The sequence below is a fragment of the Argopecten irradians genome, unplaced genomic scaffold (assembly GCF_041381155.1).
Source record: "Argopecten irradians isolate NY unplaced genomic scaffold, Ai_NY scaffold_0578, whole genome shotgun sequence".
NCBI classification, from domain to species: domain Eukaryota; kingdom Metazoa; phylum Mollusca; class Bivalvia; order Pectinida; family Pectinidae; genus Argopecten; species Argopecten irradians.
The window spans coordinates 23,972-42,841 of record NW_027188045.1 but is presented as its reverse complement, the minus strand read 5'-3'; the positions used below and the strand labels follow the sequence as shown (position 1 = coordinate 42,841).

Below are 18,870 nucleotides of genomic sequence, written 5' to 3'. Positions count from 1 at the left end.
CGTAAATATATAGTGTAGTACATTCTATGAACCATATGGATACGACATAGTAACATATATTCTATGTACCATAAATATGATTATGTGTACCATAATACTGATATAGTGTATTGGTGTACCATAATATATGATATAGGATGTAGTAATAATATAAATACTGATATAGTAAGTATTCTATGTACCATTATGGAATACTCGTAATATATGTGTTTATTCTATGACCGTAAATATATTTATGGATAATATTCATTCTATGTTTAAATACTGATATTATGGAAATAGATGTACCGTAAATATGCATTATACATTCTATGGATACCGTAATATACTGATATATGTAAAGACCGTATATATGTATGATAAATAACTGTAATATATTTTTCTATGGATGAATACTGTAATGTATACTCTGGATGACCGTAATATTACTCTATATACCGTAATATATTCTATGGATGACCGTAATATATTTTATGGATGACCGTAATAGCTCTTTATGGGTAATAATGCATGCACGAGTAATGTATTGTTATGGTTCTGACCGTAATATATTTAATGACGATTGTGGCCTCCGTAATGTACTCTATGGATGACCGTAATATATCTTTTATGGATGACCGTAATATATTTTATGGATGACCGTAAAACTCTATCGGATGACCGTAATATATTTTATGGATATGACCGTAAATGTGTTTTATGGATGACGGTAATCTCTATGGATGACCGTAAATACTTCTATGGATGACCGTAATATAGTATTTATTAATTACGGCCATAATATATCGCTTATGGATACCGTAATATGATTAAGATGCAGCCGTAATATATTGTCTATGTGACCAATGTAATATCTCTATGGATGTCCGTATATAGTATCAAAGATGACACGTAAATACTCTGATGGATGACCGTAATATATTTTTATTATGACCGTAATATACAGTGGTTTTCTGGATGAACGTCATAAGATATACTCTATGGATGACCCGTAATATATCGTTTATTTTATGGTAATGACCGTAATATATTTTATGGATGACACGTTACCTAATATATTTTACATTGACCGTAATATATTTTATGGATGACCGTAATATATCTCTATGGATGACCGTTAAATATAGACCTATGGCAAGTAAATATTATTTGGATGACCGTAATAATGGATGACCGTAATTTATATTCTATGGAGACCGTAATATATTTTAACATGGATGACCGTTAATATACCTATGGAATGACCGTAATATGTTACTTTTATTTTGTGACCGTAATATATTTTTACCGGATAACCGTAATATATACTCTATGCATGACCGTAAATATACTCTATGATGAAGTGTAGATAACTCTATGGATGACCGTAAAGTATTTCTCTATGGATGACCGTAATATATTTCTTTATGGATGACCGTAGATTTCAATGGAGACCGTAATATACTCTATGGATGACCGTAATATTGCTCTATGGATGACCGTAATAAACTCTATGGATGACCGTAATTATCTTTATGGATGACCGTAGATATACTTATGGATGACCGTAATATATTTTATGGATGGACCGACAATATATGTAAGGAGACCGTAATATGTCTTTTATGGATACCGTAATATACTCTATGGACTAACCGTAATAAACTTATGGATGAGCGTAATATTCTTATGGATGACCGTAATATACTTCTATGGATGACCGTAACGATATTTCTATGGATGACCGTAATTATTTTATTCACGGAGATGACCGTTCAATATATTTTATGGATGACCGTAATATACATTTTATGGGGAGGCAACTGACCGTAATATATTTTATGATTATGACCGTACATATACTAAACGGCTATGTTTTTCGATGAGCGTAATATATTTTATGGATGAACACAAAATATATCTATGATATAAAAAATGTATTATCGGATGACCGTAATATATTTTAGCGGATGACCGTAATATATTTGTAATGGATTTGACCGTAATATACATTTTACTCCTGATTTTAATCCTTCGTAATATACTCTATGGATGAAAGACCGTAATATATTATCAATTTTTAAATATACTCTATGGTTGACCGTAATATACTTTGATGCTTTATGACCGTATTGATATTTTAAGGATGACCGTAAATAAAAACATGCAACAAATACCGTACATTTTATGCATGACCGTAATATTTTTACACCGCATGAAGACGAAAAGACGAAATTTATAGATGACTTGTAATTTTCGTCTTTTCGGGGCGAAAAGACGAAATACGAAAATTATGGTTGACCGTTAATTTATCTTTATGGATGACGAAAAAACGAAATGACGAAAGACCGTAAATTTTTATGATTTGTTAATATTTTTTATGGATGACCGTAATAGACTCTAAGACCGAATTTTTATGGAATTTGACCGTAATTTTTCGTATTTTTTCGGGGCGAAAAGACCGTAAATATAAGGTTTGTATGGATGACCGTAATATACTCTATGGATGCCGTAAATACTCTAAAGACGAAAATTAATATTTTTATTATTCGATTTCGCCCGTAAATATTCTATGGAAAAGGACCGTAATATTAGAAATTTATTGACGTAATCGTCTTTTGGATGACCGTAAATACGAAAAAAATTAAGGATTGACCGTAATTTACGTCCTTTCGGATGACCGTAATAAGATGGATGACGTAATTAATACTTGTAATGGTCTGACCGTAATAAATTTTATGAATGACCGTAATATAACGTCTATGGATCGATGTAATATACGAATGGATGACCGAAAATATATTTTATGGATGACCGTCCTATATTTTATGGATGACCGTAATAATTTTTGTGGATGACCGTAATTAAGGTTTGGATGACCGTAATATATTTTATGGCCCCGAAAGAGACGAATAAGACGAAAATGGAAAAATGAAGGTTTTTATATTTTCGTGGATGGGGTCGAAAAGACTCTAAGACGAAAGACGTAAATGCATACTCTATGGCCCCATCAGTAGATATAGATAATATACTCTATAAATACAAAGGGTATCCACATTTAGAAATATACTCTATTATGACCGTTCAATACACTCTTGGATTGACTTAGCAACATATCCTTATGGAACCAACATACTCTATGGAGTAACCGTTTCAATACAATTTTTTGGAACACCTTACAGGATATTTTATGGATACCGAAATATACTCTATTAAATAGTAATATTTTTTCATGATGACCGTATATATATTTTATGATAACCGTAAGTATACGTTTATTATGACCGTAATATACAGATATGGATGACCGTAATTATATTTTATGGATTTCTCAACAGTATTATATACTAAGTGGATTTTTACATCTCCTAATATACTCTTTTTTTAAAATTATATACTGTTTTGATGGACACCGTAATATACATATTATGGATACCGTAATCATATTCTCATGGATGACAAATATATTTTATCAAACCGTAATATTATTCTACTGTCCTGACCGTACCTATAAACAACTTTATGGATGACCGTTAATAAATACTTACATATGGCATGTTGACCAAATAAAGTCATATTTGTGATTTTTGACCGTATATATTACTCCATGGATGACCGTTATATTCTATGGATGAGTGAATACTATTTGTATATGACCGAAATATTCCATAGCAACCATGACCGTTGAATAATTTCACTTTATGGATGACAGATTTTCCTCTTTTTGGATGTACCGGTTTTATAATAAACATGGATAACCGTAATATACTCATGGGATGACCGTTACAAAATATTTTATGGATGACAAACGTCTCATTATACAAACCAGGATGACCGTAAACATGCTATGTTGACCGTTATAATGTCCTTATGGATGACCGTAACTATGAAACAACATCTTTATAAATTCACCGTTTAATATTCTTGCATGGATGACATGTAGAATATAATGGTATTTATTTTATGGATGACCGTAACCTAAATACTATCTGTTAATGACCGTAATATATTTATATGGACGTAATGTACTCTATGGATAAGTAATATACTTTTAACAGATGACCGTAAATTATTTACATCTATGGATGACCGTTTTAAAATCATTTTATGGATTGACCAGTTATATGTTACTACTATGTCCTGATGAACAAACGTAAAAATACTCTAAATGGGATGATCCGTTCAATATACGACAAATCTATGGATGACCTTAACATATATCCAACATGACCGTAATATACTCTATGGATGCCGTAACAATTTTTATGGATGACCGTAATTATGTCCTGGATGACCGTAAATATATTTCCTATGGATGACACGTAATATACTCTTTGGTTTCCGTAAAATGATTTTTTCCTTACCGTAACTGATCTTGGCATTTACAAGCAAAATGATATTCTTATGGATTCCGTAATTTTTAAAACCGTAATATACTATGGATCACCGTAAAAGGTGGTTTTATCATGGACAAATGTACCTATTATGGCATGACCAAATATATTTGTATGGATGACCGTATATACTCTATGGATTGATATCTAATAAACATTTTATGGATCATGGTAATGATATTTTATGGAAATGTCATACCATGGATGGAATATATACTCTATGGATGACCGAATATGATTTTACTGGATGACTGACAATAATGTCATAGGATGACCGTAAAATACTCTATGGATGACCGTAATATATTTTTTTCATATGGAACATGACGTAATGTCTAATTTTATGGATGACCGTAATAATTCTTATGGATGACCGTAATAATTTTACACCATGGATCATGGACTGGACCGTACAAAATTTTATGGATACATGGACCGTAATATATTTTATGCTCAATGAAATATATTTTATGGATGACCGTAATATATTTTATGGATGACCGTAATATATCGTCTATGGATGACCGTAATATATTCTAAGTATGGATGACCGTAATATATACTCTATGGATGACCGTAATATATTTCATACATGACCGTAATATATCTTATGGATGACCAATGAATATTATATTTTATGGATGACCGGATAGTCTGACAATATTTTAGATGGATGGTAATATATTTTAAGTTGACACGTAATATACCTATGGATGACCTAATATACTCTATGGATGACCGTGAGATATATTCCTATGTGATGCCCGCTAATATATTTTATGGATGACAATGTTCTCTATGGATGACCAAATATATTTTTATGGATGACTTGTATTTTATGGATGACCAAGTAAGTACACTGGGATGACCGTAATATATTTTATGGATGCCAATATAACAACGCGGATGACCGTAATATACTCTATGGATGACACCCACGGTATTTTATGGATGACACGCTAATATATTATTGAGTGGATGACCGTGAATGTACAGCCTTTTATGGATGTGCACCGTAATGACTTTATGGATGACCGTAATATATCTATTGAAGTCCGTAAAAACAATTTATGGATGACCGTATCATTATGATTATTATGGAAGTGACCGTAACGATATCACAATATGGTGAATGACCGTAATATACTTCTAAACATTGACCGTAATATAACTTTATGGATTGACCGTAATATACTCTCATGGATGACCGTAATGCTACTTTAAATGAAAAAATATATTTTATGGATGACCGTAATATACTTATGGATGACCGTAATATACTCTTTATGGGGATGGACCTTAATATACTCTATGGATGACCGTATATATTTTTATATGGATGACCGTAATATACTCTATGTATGACACGTAATTATTGATTTTTTTATGGATGAAACGTAATATACTCTATGGATGAAATCGTAATATATTTTATATGGATGACCGTAATATGTTCTATTGACCTATAATATGTTTGACATGATACACAATGATACAATATATATTTCTTAAATGGATGGACCGTAAAACTATTATGGATTTCATCACCGTAATATCATTTTATATGGATGACCGTAACAATAGAACTCTATGGATGACCGTGTATATTTTATGGACTGACCGTAATTATACTCTAGGATATAGACCGTTAATTTCTATATGACCGTAATATATTTCAATGGAACCGTAAGATACCCTATGATTCGATGACCGTATATATTCTATGGATGACACGTAAATATACTCTATGGATGACCGTAATATATTTTATGGAAGCCTAGGAAGTCTACTTCATAACTTGTTGAAAGATGACCGTAATATATTTTATGGATGACCAGAATATATTTTACATGTTTGACCTGTAATACAATTCACTTAAACAGTTCGTATGGGTCTAACGTACAGTAATCTATGAAAGCAAAGGCTTTCAAACTTTGAATAGAGCCTGCAATTTGATTATTTAAATCAGGTCCAATATACCTAATGTGGGGAACAAAGGTGTTAGGAAAGACTTTGTGTAATATTGTTGATTACTATTATTTCTGTTCACTATGGAATAACCAGTTTCTAACCTTTACACAGAGAAATATAGACCCTACATTCATCGGGATTACATAATTTATGTACTCAATTGCGTATTGATCAGATAGATGACTTATTAGAATAGTTCCGATTAAAATCACAGCTATTTAGCATCAAGGTAATTCAATGCAATGACATTGCACTTGCAGTATAAAGAATTAATTGTGGATTTAGTATGAAACATTTACTAAGACAACATTTTAAAATTGTTCAAAATAAATGGTCCACGCAAATCAAATTGTTACAGGGAACGGCTGAGGTATTGATTTTTCATTGACTAATAATACAATTAACGATTTCAGTAAATATTTATGTATATATCAAAGCAATTTTATAACATCAATCACAAGGCTTGATACAAAAACAGACTTTAATGGTTCTAGGATTATAGTGTATCTTCTACGGTGTATGTATATACCTGGTTTCCAGATTGCACAGATGCCATGATCCACCTTCAGTATAAAATACTAAAATAGTAATTTAATGTTGTCACTGTAATGACAACATAAGTATATCTTTATTGTGTTTTAAGCCATGGTCACAGATATATCTTGATCCAGAGTTGTTATTTTATTAATTTATTTATATAAGTTATACAGATTGAATAATATATACATTTATCTGCTAAATCCAATTGTGTACAATACTGTCTGTATTTGTTACATTAATTGTGCCAGGTATTCACATAATATCTTATGAGGCTATAATCGCCCATTCTGGAAACCTCCTCACGATGTGTTGTGTGAGTAATTATTTACTAATATTCATTCTTATTTTTAAATGAATATTATGGAAATAGATGTTATTGGAGATGGCATTATCCATTGAAAACGGTAGTCCGAATTTTCTGTATGTACGTATATCGTTCTGTAACAGCTAAAAGATGAACGGTATTGATGTGAAATAATTGTCTATCATACTTTTGAAATTGTTGATTCTTCAAATATCAAAGATCATGATTAACTAGTTAAGTAAAACATTCAAAAAATGAATTAAAAGCTAATGTATATTTAACGGTAAATTTATATTACACCTCCTTGCAAATAACTTGATCAATATGCCATGCACGAGTTATGTTCCCTAGGAACAGATCGGCTTCACTGCCTGTCTGTATTTAGTCACTTTTAATAGACGATTTCCTTAGAAACAAGTTCGTTGTTGTAGGGTTTTTAAACCAGAATAAAATAAGGACAAAGAAGAACATGGTTTTATGGTCTATAAACCAATCGGCCCCTGTAACACATGGACATCGATATGGGCCACTGTGGGGTATTACGGTCATCCTATTTGTCATCAAACTTCGATATTACGGTCATAGTATTTTTATATTACGGCCATACTGGGGACATCGCTTCGGGTATCCGAAATGATGTAGAGATGCAGCAGGTACAAATTATTGTCTATGTACCAATGGAAATCCTTCAAAGTCCTTATAAAGTATCAAAATCAGCAAAATCTGAAGCGAAGTGACTTTCGCCGGCATCCTTATTACGGTAACCAGTGTGTGCACAGTGGTTAATACTCCTTCTGTAACGTCATTACCCAAAATGCTTGTCAAACTATGTCCTTCAGGACACTTTTTCTTGTAAGTTAAATAATTCTTTTGACACTATATGCGTTACCTTAATGTACATTTTAAGATACAATTCGATTGGTGCAAACATAATCAACAAATACAAATCCTGATGATTTACCATATGTATGATTTAGACCTAGGCAAGTTTAAATAATATTTGTCGGTAAAATGAATTACAATATTTGATATATGTATTGCATGGTCTGCACATTTAACAGAGTTAGCTACCTTAGTGCGTGTAGGTAGATCCTTGTTTACATGTCATTACATTGTGAGCGCAATTTCACGTCGTGTTTCACAGAAACAGTGTCAGTTTTTTGTTAAAAACATGAAGTCATTGCTATTTCTATATTCAATACCCGCCAGTCCAGAATTAAACTTTGAAGGATTCATCAAAGTTTTTATTAGTAAAGTATTTCATACACAATCACTGTAAGATATTACCTGGACCAGTACTAAGATTGAATGAGAAGTTTATAAAAATGTGGTACGGCAACCAGTCTTTAGTTTTGCTCAGGAACCCAACAAACAGGATCAATACAGATTAGTTTTTGCATCTTTAACGTATTATACAACGGTGGTGATAAAACTGAATTTTCGTTAGACAAATTGATGGAGACAATACTGTAGTGTCTCATAAGGATGATCTTTTCGAAATAATAACACAGTAAAATGTACAATACTGACTAACTGTGAAATTTTCTAAACTGATCTATTTGAGCAATTTTTTGTGGATGACAATGTCCTTAAAGCCTCATTTGTGAAGTCACAGTCATCACTGAGATGTTCTTTACAACAACTTTTCTTGTTCACGAAACATCCGCGGGTTCAAACGATTTGAGCAAATACTGCTGCCTGTCCAACACAAACTAGTTTCTTTATTATGGGCAGATAACTCCTCGTGCTTTGTTGAGCATTTTAGTGGAGTATGATAACTTTCAGCTGAAATATTTTGTGGGCTGAGAAATGTTTTTCAAGCGTTCGCAGGCTGGATAGGAACCTCAGGTACTAGACACAGGGATTAACTTATCTTAATTATAAAAAATGTATCGATCCTCTGCTGTAAAATTTGCTGAATGATGAATTTGTTAGCGGCTTTCGTTTGAGAGAATTTTAGGCTGTTAGGTCGTCTATCACATGGCTTCACTCCTGTTGTTAATCACAGCACAATCTGTTGATTGATGATTTTCCTGGTAATACTTAATCAATTTAATTGAAATCGAATTGTGTTTCAATACTTTGATGCTTTCATATTTAACACATTGCATTAATACTAAATGTCAACATTACCTGTCAGTGCAGATTTGAAAATGGCATATACACCGCACCGCAGTGATTGAAGAATACGAAATGCAAGGCTTGTTAATTTTCGTCTTTTCCCTTCGAAAAGACTTAAAAGACGAATCAATTAAGGTTTGTTAATTTTCGTCTTTTCGCCCCTTAATAAATATACGAAAAAACGGAAAGACGAAAGAAGAAAACTTAAGATGTTGTTAATATTTCGTACTTTTAGACTTTCTGAAAAGACGAAAAGACAGCTCTAGAATTTGTTATTTTTCCTTGGTTCGGAATACGAAAACCACGAAAATTAAGTTAAAAGCTTCAGTCCTTTCGCGAGTAAACACTTAAAAGTAATGATAATTATTTTTTTAAAAATTTTCGTCTTTTCGCCCAATTCTAAAATAGACGAATTGACGAAATTTAGAATTTGAATTTTTCGTCTTTTCGGGGCGCGAAAAGACGTAAAATATAACAGAAACATCGAGAGATTTTCGCACACACTTTCGGGGCGAAAAACGAAATGACGAAAATGTAATATGTTAATGGTCGTATTTATCACCCCGATAAGGACGATTGTACGAAATTTAGAATATTATTAGTTTTCGTCACGTTCGGGGCGAAAATCAAAAGACAACACAAGGTTTGAAGATTTTCGTCTTTTCGGGGCTAAATAGACGTTGTATTTTAGATCATATTCATCGCCGAAAAATTACGTTAGTTTGTTTAAAACTGACGTCAGACGCCCCGAAAAGACGAAAAGACGAAAAGACGGAGGAAAATTAAGGTTTTTTCAATTTTCACTTTTCGGGTGGTTTAGAAACAGATACGGCCAAAGTGCATATAATTTAAGTTTTTTTTCTAATTTTCGTTTTTTCGGGGCGAAAAGACGAAAAGACGAAATTTAAGGTTCATTAATTTTCGTCTTTTCGGGGCGAAAAGACGAAAAGACGAAATTTAAGGTTTCTTAATTTTCGTCTTTTCGGGGCGAAAAGACAACAGACGAAAAGACGAAATTTTGAAGGCGAAAAGACGTAGAATCAAAAGTCGCTAATTAGCGTGCATCACTTTCGTCTTTTCGTGTTTGAACTTTTCGTCTTTTCGCCGCGAAAAGACGAAATTTTACATTTGTTATTTTTCGTCCTTTTCGCAGCCCCGAAAAGAACGAAAAGAACGAGAATTTAAGATATTTTTAATTTCGTCTTTCGGGGCGAAAAGACGAAAAGACAAATGGCATAAATCAGCCACCGTATGAAACGACGGTACGCGTTAGAATTTCTTACGCGCCACGATAAATCCATCGCACTGCCATTAAAAGTTTTTTTGTGTTTCCTCTACACCTTTTGACGATACAACAATAAAGGAATTGGGATTTTCTTTGAAAACGTACGTGTTTTTTTTCAATATTATGAATGAAATTGAGTGATGTTCGAGCATCATATACGTATAACATTCTTCTATAGCATTTGACCACCTTACCAAAGGATCGTTTTTAAGGTAGGAATCAGTCACCAAACTGGGGTTATTGAGGGAATGTAAGGCAGAAGCTTTTGTGTCCCGTTTGGAGCTCCTCGAGCGTGACGGTCGTTTCGGAGACGACGAATGATTTTCCTCTTGTTATCACGCCGGCGCTTAGCTTTTGTTGTTAAGCTTCGCGGGTGGGCACCCGAGGGTCTCCCAGCCGTCTTTAACTTTCTGAAGCGAGCAGGCCGTCATTTTCATGAGCCGTCGTTACTTTTTTAACGCATAAAATTTTAAGATGTCATATCCCTGCGAAATTTTCTGTTCTTAATGCAAGTAAGAAAACGTCTTGTGAAATTTTTTTTAATTAACTGTACATTGGTGTTTCGTTTGACTCGATAAGACAAGTATTTGTTGAGAAAAATGGTTTTTATTTCCGGTTCATAGGCGTCTCGCGTGGTGATTAGTAATGTAAAGAGACAGTCACGAATCCTTCTCACTTATAAATCCTTGCCCTTACCGAAGTAATGTCATTATTTTTTTCTTTGTTAAAGAGTGTTAATTGAGTTAAGAATTAAGATTTATGTACAAAATATGAATAATCACAGTACAGTGTCCAATCTCTGGGGTCAAAACAAATTTTAAAATCTTCAAAAAATAAAATTTCAGTTTATGGTAAATCCGTCTACGTGATCGATATTGTCACCATCTTTGTAAAGCTTATGTTATATATCGACAGACACGTATACGTAGCAACAGTACAGTATAGTACAGTAAAGTGACGTTCTATACTAGTGCATCCGTTTATTCACATAGATAATATGTTTCGATTTAAAAGCGTTATTACAGCTGTTTGAATTCCATTAAGAAACGGTGTGGTAATTTTCATTGCTTATATTTCGAAAAGTGTATTAAAATCCGGAATGACCCGACTTCCGGTTAATGTATTACTATTGACTCACAACACCCCAAACAAAATGGCGACCGCTAGTCCCGGTTGATTTGGATTGTCTAAAAACAAACATACAGTAAGGAAAACAATTTTGTTTAACTGTTAGCAGGCGTGATATTGGTTTTCCCTTGTTCTCTTTATGGTGATTATGCTGTCAACTGAGCTTGCCATGTTGCATATTTAGCTGTTAGTGTTAGCTATAAACGATCGCGATCATAACAATACATTGCCGGTTAATTATAAGCTTATACAGTAGGCTACTGTACATAACGTCACAGAGCTTTTCATCGGATCATATAACACTTGGCTAGCAAATGATAATAACTTCTATTATAGCTAAGAATTATTCTTTATTTGTTGAAACACACAATATTTTAATCATTTCACGATATGGACAAATGGTTATGATTGTCACATAAGTTATTGATAGGAAGTGACAATCATATCCATTTTTTTCATGTGTTGTAAAATGACCAATCAATAAACCATTGTCTTTTGACTGGTTCAGTGAAAGTCTGGGAAATTGAGGTATAGCATGATATGGATGCATATTAACTCCTGTTAGGTCAAACTATGTAATGTATCATCTGTCAAGATTATTCATCATGTAATAACATGTTACAGTACAAGTACTGCACTGCAAAACATTGACATTTCACCAATAATATTTCATGGAAACTGGAGTGATTATAATTTTACTTGATCGCTTGTTTCATTTTGAATCAAGTAATCATATGTCTATATTAATTCAGATGACAACAAATATCTGAGGACATTGATGAGAGAGAAGCAGTCAGGAGATGATGTTCCTACAACACCTGTGACGCCATCTTCGGATCAGGAAAGTGTTGAACATGAGCGTGAAATACAGACCCCTGCTGCGAAGAGAGTACGAACAGAAGCAAAAGCGAACAAAGGTATGTTAGCAGCCATTTTGAAGACTTGCCAAAGACTCTTGCTTTTTAGGTCATCTGACCCGAAGGGTCAGGATGACCTATTGTCATCATGCACCGTCCGTCGTCGTGCGCCGTGCGCCGTCCGCCGTCCGCCGTCCGCCGTGCGCCGTGCGCCGTGCGTAAACTTTTTATTCAAACGACTTCTTCTCAATAACCGGAAGGCCCAGGGTACTCATATTTGGCCTGTAGGTTGCTGGGATGTAGGGCTACCAAGTTTGTTCAAATGAATGACCTTGACCTTCATTCAAGGTCACAGGGGTCAACAAGGCTAAAATCTTTAAACAACTTCTTCTCAAAAACCAGAAGGCCCAGGGTACTGATATTTGGCCTGTAGGATGCTGGGATGAAGGGCTACCAAGTTTGTTCAAATAAATGACCTTGACCTTCATTCAAGGTCACAGGGGTCAAATAGGCTAAAATCCTTTAAACAACTTTTTGTGAATAACTAAGAGGCCTAGAGACCTGATATTAGGCCTGTGGCATGCTGGGATGAAGGGCTACCAAGTTTGTTCAAATAAATGACCTTGACCTTCATTCAAGGTCACGAGGGTCAAAAAGGCTTAAATCTTTAAACAACTTCTTCTCAAGAACCAGAAGGCCCAGGGTACTGATATTGGGCCTGTGACATGCTGGGATGAAGGGATACCAAGTTTGTTCAAATAAATGACCTTAACCTTCATTCAAGGTCACGGGGGTCAAATAGGCTAAAATCTTTAAAACGACTTCTTTTCAAGAACCAGAAGGCCCAGGGTACTGATATTTGGCCGGTAGGATGCTTGGATGAAGGGCTACCAAGTTTGTTCAAATAAATGACCTTGACCTTCAATCAAGGTCACAGGGGTCAAATAGGCTAAAATCTTTAAACGACTATGTTGTATTGTACTAATAGTCAGAATGACCGTTAAGGCCCATGGGCCTCTTGTCATGTAAGATAAATTTGAGAGCTACTGATCTGTTATCGCCTTAAAACTCATTCAGAATTACTGAAAAGAGAAATGAAAATATTAAATATATATAAAAAGGTGAAATTTTAGATTTGAACCTGAACAACTGACACAAGTTGCCAGATAACAATTTGCTATTATCATATACAGTGTACAATTATTTATACATAAAATTTGATAAGCTTAAAATTTTAATTAAACCACACATTGCAGCAGATTACTAGTAATATTATTCACTTTGATCAACATATTATTTACTACAATGTATATACATCTTCACTCCGCGTATAATACTTGCCAACAAACAAACTTAAGAGATTTAATTTCTTTCTGTTTCCACCAACAATTAATTAAACTGTACTTCCATATTCAGAAACTTTTTTTTAAGAAATTGAGTTATATATAAAGGGTTGTCGGATCATCTTTTTCTTCTATACCAGTGTTTAGTCCAATCAAGTTTTCTATATGACCTCATGTCACTGATCGTGAATTAGAACCACCTTTTATTTTGAAACACATTTTAAGTGATTTGAACAAATTGTATCGCCCAAGACAGGCCTAGGGCTACAAAAAAAGATTTTTAAAACTGACAGTTTACTTGAAAAAAAAAACTCATTCAAAGTTTATTTTGTTATCCATGTAGAAAATGAGTCCGGAAAGAATAAGAAGAAAGAGGCAGCACAAAGAGAAGCAAAGAGAGCAGAGACAGAGAAAAAGAAAGCTGAGACAGAGAAAAAGAAAGCTGAGACAGAGAAAAGGAAAGCTGAAGAAATTAGAAGGAACTCATCCTTTTTACAGTCATTGGAGACATTCAAGGTGACATTCAAATTTTCAAACTTAAATTATAATCCATTGCAAATCCAACAAATGCTATTCTATAGACTGCAATATGCTTTATATATTTAAAGATACAAATAAAGGGATAAGTTAAATTCAAATTCAAAATGTTGAGTTAGCCACATTTCATTATCATATGTTACGATATCCGTTCATTGATGGAATCTTTTAACACTAATTTATTACTTGAGTTGTTTTCTTTTAATTCATAAATTCTACCGGGATATTTTGTTTCCATTTCAATGATGGGTACTTCTTAGTTATGATACTTTTACCATAAACATTGGGTTAGTAATTAATTTTGTATCTATATACTGTTCCTCAGAATGCCAACAATATTCAACCTCCAAGTCAACCATCTCATGATCAGTTGAACAGAGAGCCACAGACATTTATGGTACGGCTACTATTTATTAGATTGAAATAACCACTTTAATACATTGACGAAAATAATTGCATACTTAATGAAAGATATCATTTTATTATACTCCTCTGATAAAATAATGGCATATTGTGTTATTCATGTCCGTTCTGTTTATTTATGAAAATAATGATCATGACATGCTCCTACATTTTATGAAACAAATTGATCAATATTAGTTTTAAAATGTGTTGAATTAATATGTGTAATCTTTGTATCATTTCCTTTACAATGTTTCTACATTTATCTCTTAAAGGCGTTAGACAGTCCTAGAGCAGTTCATCAACCAAGTGTGTTTCAACCAATTGATGATCAGTTTCCTCAACCACACTACATGGTAAATTATTCTAACAATAACATTGTTTCATATCTTAGGTCATTATTTCTGATATATTCCGAAGATGTAATATTTTGGAAAATAACACACAAAACCCAGATATCATGGACCTAAAATCTGATCATTTATGTTTATGTGATGAAAGAGATTTATTATGAACAACTAAAATGGTGCTATTCTGACAACCATCTTGTTATTGCATATTAGTTATTGACCTGTAGAAATCAGAGATCTTTAACACCTTCAACTATTGACTTCTTTTAATAGTGTGATGAATTTCTATCATTATATGATAACTTGTCCCTACCTAAGTCCTTCCAGACTCAAACTCTCATGCATTGCATATTGAGGGTAGATCCAAAAAGACATTCATCAATTTCTTCTATTGCTGAAATTCAAAATTTTACAAATGTTTCAGTTGACCTCTAGTGTCTGAAGTAAATATGATGATTGTAACCATTGTTTTGTTTTAGGATCTTGGGCAGACACCACCTTTACATTTTACTCCAAGACTACCAAGGAGGATATCTGATGTAAGTTAAATGGAAAGAAAAAAATGTTTGATGTTGTGTTTTAGTTACACCATAAATTCAAATTACAGCCTCTTTCAATACCCACAGGATTTTCATTTCAATATCCATGTATTTAAAGCCACACTATACGTAACTATCAGCAAATATTCAAGTTAAACTCGACTCCGATATTGTTCGTATTTTTAGATGTAGTTAAAATTAAGATATGTTAAAGAATATTTATAATGTTTTTTAATAACTTTGGTACAACAGTTGTTGAAAGTCGATGCATATAAACATGCTTTCATTTTAAACTGGTCTCCATAGAAGTTACGATTATTGCCGAACGGAAGTCAGAAAGTTCATGACCCATTTTCGGAAGAGTTCGGACAGATGTTACGGTAGTCACATGACGTTCTCGGCAACGACGTTACAATGTCGGCTAACTTCGGCTTGTTTGACTAAGTGGGACCCACCTAGCGATGTTTAATATTTATTTAATTTTTATCAAAATATTCCGAATCATAATTGCTCATCTTTTTTTTTTAGGAAACACAGCACAATGCCTTTGCATCATGGACACCTGTCAGTACAATGCTGACTGATGTCCGAGAAGTAAGTAAAATAAATCTGTTTAAAAAGGGAACATGACAAACGCCAGACACAACAACTATAGATATTTGGTATACAGTATATAAACATATCCCATGAATTGCCCCTTCTTAAAGTAATGTGACAAACAAATACATGCATATCAACTGACAATGAAGTATAGCTTTGGAAAATTGGGAAAAATGTTGCATTAATAAGTCTGTCAATAAGATGAAATGGGGAAAATTCAGTGGAAATATAGCACTAAGGTAAACTACTGAATTGATAAGTATCAATGTTAGATGGATATTACATTGTTAATTTCAATTTCCATTGAGTACATGGATCAATTCTGGGATCTGTTAATTAGCATACATTAACGCAAGAGCAGATAGTTTTAACGAAATTACTTTACCATCAAAATCTTTTTATTAAATTTGATACTGTTATGTTTTCAGACACTTCACTCTCCATACGAACAGGGAGATCCAAACCAGGTATGTGCATGCTTAATGCTTATTCCTGACTGAAAATTAGATTTTAAAATAAGACTTTTGTGCTCATTGCCATACATACTTGTTAAGATTTAATAAATAGTGCACACATTCTGTGATGCCAGATTTGGTTCCTTTTTCATGTCATTTTTTATCATAATTATGCTTTTCTTCATGGGCTTTGTTTTATTATTCCCATAGCATATGTCTGTTAGGCTTATACTATGCTGATCTTGTCCAGATTATGAACCTTTTACACTTCCACTAATCAGAGAATACAATTTTTCACAATTTTAGTGTTACAATGCAACATGTGCACTGTTGAAAAATGACTTAAAGAAAGCTCGGGATGACCTGCTATTGTCCCAGCAAGAGGTCAGACAACTGAGAGATCGGCTTCAGACAACAGAAAGCCAATTACGTCAAGCTAGACAAATCCACCAAGGTTAGTTGTTATAATAGGTACCTTTGGACACTTGGTCAACAATTTGGTTTACATATGGCACACTTATAAACATTCAACTGGACCCAGCAATGATGTCATACTTAAATTTGTTACCTGACTCTCTTTATAATTATGTAAATGAAGTAATTTCGACTATTGACCAGTCAATAAATAGTTTGACTGATGACTGGCGCAGAACGTTTGCATGCGCTTTATATTGTTGACGTCATAAAACACCAGCGCATCGGACCAAATATCGATATTCTTTCTGCAAAAGACTTTCTAGGCAGAAGTTGTGATAAGTTAAAGATTGCGTTTCAGGTAACAAAACAGTTGTTTCATGTCTTTTCAGATGAACTGTAGGGTTGGTCCCAACACAGAGGGAAAAAGAGTTTTGAAACTGTAAGGTTTTTCCCTTTTCTTTATCTTAGGATATCCCACTTCTGACACCAATTTGTAAGGTTTTTCCCCTTTCCTTTATCTTAAGGTATCTAACTTCTAACACCAATGCTTAAAGTTTTTATTCTCAACTTTCTATCAAGAACATATTCTGTCGGCTGTACATTATATTCCTTTGTCAGGCGGCTAATCAAGAAAAACAACATACACGGAAATATAAAATCCAATCAAGTTTTATTAAAGCACAATCAAAGATTTATTTCACAGTACTTGCCACATAATATAATCCAATCGAAATCCGAAATATGTAATCCAGGAGTCTAAATCCCTAAGTTAATTTCCACTATAAACCAAATGGTAACTGAAGTATAAGTTCCTCAATGTATCTATCTAAGCAGTCACAAGTTTTTACACAACACCAAACTATACACAACACCGTCTCAAATGCAATCCAAAATCAGAACACGAACAAGTGGCAATCTCTACCACAACTCCCAGTACCGTATCTAAACTCTAACAGGACAACGGTCCACACAAAGAACTACAGAACTAACAGAAACAAAAAGCCCCAAATAAGGCCCAACAACCCTTTTTATACTGACTATTTAAAACTAATGACATCACTTTCTACATTTAGCTACAATCTAGATATACATGTATGTACCACAGAATTCTAAGTTTAGAATGACATCATATACTCAATATAGAACCTTTCCTGGAAGTGACCACCACCACAAACTACCCCCTCCCCAAATGACCGCATACTTATTTTTAACCCAAAAGTTGAGACCGTGGGAACTTGACCAACTAAGCCCAGATCAGAACCCGACACCCTGGGAACTGGACATTCTAACTCCATAACAATGATCTCATACCTATTTATACACTACAGTCCCTCAGACTCTGTATCATGTACTAATACACTAAGGACAATTATATACAAAATGTATCATTTAACTTACAAATTCTAAGATCACTTATCTAAACAGTAAAAATTACTGATAACTCTAACTCAACTAATTAACACTGAGAACACTACATGAACTCTTATCCCTCCTACTGTTAGTTAGCGACTACTTCATATAATTATCACTGACCATAGCCTGGCCCCCACAACACAATCTCCAATACATACACAAACCAAAGGGGTATAATCCAAGGGACATAATCCAGTAAATATTCCAAACTAAAACTTCACAGTAATTATAAATT

General features: G+C 33.5%; 1 protein-coding gene across 1 annotated transcript; it reads left to right on the top strand.

The window, feature by feature from the left end:
* Positions 1-11,215: 11,215 nt before the first annotated feature.
* LOC138313066 (uncharacterized) lies at positions 11,216-18,851 on the top strand. The gene is made up of 10 exons (XM_069253718.1): positions 11,216-11,798; positions 12,475-12,639; positions 14,266-14,438; positions 14,785-14,856; positions 15,137-15,217; positions 15,691-15,750; positions 16,279-16,344; positions 16,779-16,817; positions 17,112-17,259; positions 17,612-18,851. The coding sequence occupies exons 2-10, from the start codon at positions 12,501-12,503 to the stop codon at positions 17,620-17,622; spliced, it is 789 nt and encodes a 262-aa protein (XP_069109819.1). The 5' UTR covers positions 11,216-11,798; positions 12,475-12,500; the 3' UTR covers positions 17,623-18,851.
* The last annotated feature ends 19 nt before the right edge of the window (positions 18,852-18,870 follow it).